General features: G+C 40.7%; 1 protein-coding gene across 1 annotated transcript; it reads left to right on the top strand.

Annotated features, from left to right (window-relative positions):
• Nucleotides 1–1,165: 1,165 nt before the first annotated feature.
• On the top strand, nucleotides 1,166–1,767 carry LOC147629971 (uncharacterized). The gene has a single exon (XM_086810894.1). The coding sequence runs from the start codon at nucleotides 1,225–1,227 to the stop codon at nucleotides 1,765–1,767; it is 543 nt and encodes a 180-aa protein (XP_086667020.1). The 5' UTR covers nucleotides 1,166–1,224.
• The last annotated feature ends 547 nt before the right edge of the window (nucleotides 1,768–2,314 follow it).

A 2,314-nucleotide genomic window follows, 5' to 3' on the forward strand; every position in this document is an offset into this window, starting at 1 on the left:
GCCCAATGCAGATGTCCTTTTTAAAGGACACACTTAACCATATGCGGTCTCAGTCATTCGGGCTGCATGGAGCCCAATGCAGATGTACATGCAGCGTTTGCGTCATAGGTGATGAAACTAGCAGGGGTTGCATGGCTTTATGTCAAACTTTCAAAGGTGTCACACATCTATGGGAGTTAGTTCTCTGCCCGAAGCAGATAGATACTGGTTACCACAATAGTGAGTGTTTGATTGGCGAATGTAAGAAATGTGGTGTGAAAAAGCTAGAAACATGCTGCTTAGAGACACAAAGTCCAGGTAAGAATATCTTTGTAAACTTGTTTGCATATGTGGAGGCAACAGATAAGCACGGAGACAAAAAAAAAGAGAAAAGATCTTGTGACTAAAGAAATGTAGTGCTGGGAGTTTCTTCAACTCTTACAAACCAAGCTGAAGGTTTTTATCAAACATAACTATATCACTCGATGGCAAGCACAACAGTTCAAGGATTGTATTCTTAGATTTCCTGACGATGTGGTTGTGTCGGTTGTAGACTTTGCAGAAAACTATGCATTCAAGGAGCAAAATGAGATTCAATCCATGCATTGGCACTCAAGTCAAGTAACTATTTTTGTGCACATAACATACTACCGCAGGGAAGGGGAAGTAGTCAAGAAAATCCACTTCTTCATATCAGATGACAAAGTGCATGACACATTGTTTGTCCAACATTGTTTTATGCTGCATTGTGGCTGGTTACAGAGAGAAGGTGTCACTCCAAAACGTCACTGGGTCTGGTCAGATGGTGCTGCCTCACAGTTTAAGGCTGCTAGGACTTTCTATTTTGTTGCAAGGTATGCTGGACTGACAGGAATGGAGATGAGCTGGTTCTTCTTTGGATCAGGACATGGCAAGGGAGAGCATGACGGTGCAGGCGCAGTTGTTAAAAGATCGTTGACACATGAACAGCTGAAGCCTAATGGGGCCACTTTAAAGTGTGCTGTAGATGTGGTTGCCTATTGCCAAGCCAACCTATCAAAGGGAGCAGCTGCATCATATCCTCTAAAAGAAAGGGAATGTGCCCGTGTGTTTTGGGAGATCAAAGTAGGTGATGTAAACAGGGAGGTTAAATGGAATTGTGCCACGGTTGAGAAGTCTCGCACCTTGCATGCTTTTCGCGGTCACAACCGGCAGGATGCAACTGCCATTGCCACAAGACCATTGGCATGCTTTTGTGATGCATGCATGAATCATAGTTGGAATCGCTGCACTAACAAATCTCATGTGCAGCCTTGGGATTATCACATTCTGATGCCATTGTCTGATGAAGTTGAGGATGAAGAAGACACTCCGACTGATGATGCCCTTGAAGGACAGATCATTGGATATGAAAAATTCGTGTATGAAGGCCACCATGATGCATTAAGTAGTGCTTTGTGTGTTGGTGACACTTTTGCAGTGAATCTGGATGCTACAACCAATGATGAGAATGTAGACTTTTACTTGGTAAAGTGCACTGCAGTAAAAGAAAAGGCAAAACAGGGTTACACTGATGAGTGGAACAATGTAATTGACAAAGGCTCTTATGTCGTGCAAGGACTATATTACAAGCAAGTGGATGCATACACCTTCAAACTAGACTACAATCAACCTGTTGTTCACATACTTTCAAATCTTGTACGTTGTATCAAGATACCCATGAAACACATGCAAAAGAGAAGGCAAATGTACACAATCACCCCCGAAGATTATGAAGCAATCTATAATAGCATGCCATTCGGTTTTTGACATGAGCGTCATGGTCTTTTATTCTATTTTGTATCTTGTGTATGCTTACTACTACCACAGTATATGCTAATTGTGTACTAACAAGCTTCTACAAAGTGTGTGCTAGCTAGCATAAAGCGTATGCTAACTAGCATACAGTGTATCCTAACTAGCATATAAAGTATGCTAACTAGTATATAGTATAGGCTAACTAGCATATACTGTATGCTAACTCGCACAGTATATGTTAACTGTATACTAACTACCTAATTTATATTGTGTGCTTACTAGCATATAGCGTATGCTAACTAGCATACAGTATATGCCAACTAGCATATAGTGTATGCTAACTAGCACAGTATATGCTAACTGTATGCACACTAGCTACTATATAGCGTGTACTTACTAGCATACAGTATATGCTAACTAGCATATAGTGTATGCTAACTACCGCAGTATATGATAATTGTTTACTAACAAGCTTCTACATAGTGTGTGCTAACTAGCATAAAGCGTATGCTAACTAGCATACAGTATATGCTAGTTAGCATATACTATATGCTAACTA

This window comes from Cibotium barometz, chromosome 17, assembly GCF_041138505.1.
Source record: "Cibotium barometz isolate CiBa-2024 chromosome 17, ASM4113850v1, whole genome shotgun sequence".
NCBI classification, from domain to species: domain Eukaryota; kingdom Viridiplantae; phylum Streptophyta; class Polypodiopsida; order Cyatheales; family Cibotiaceae; genus Cibotium; species Cibotium barometz.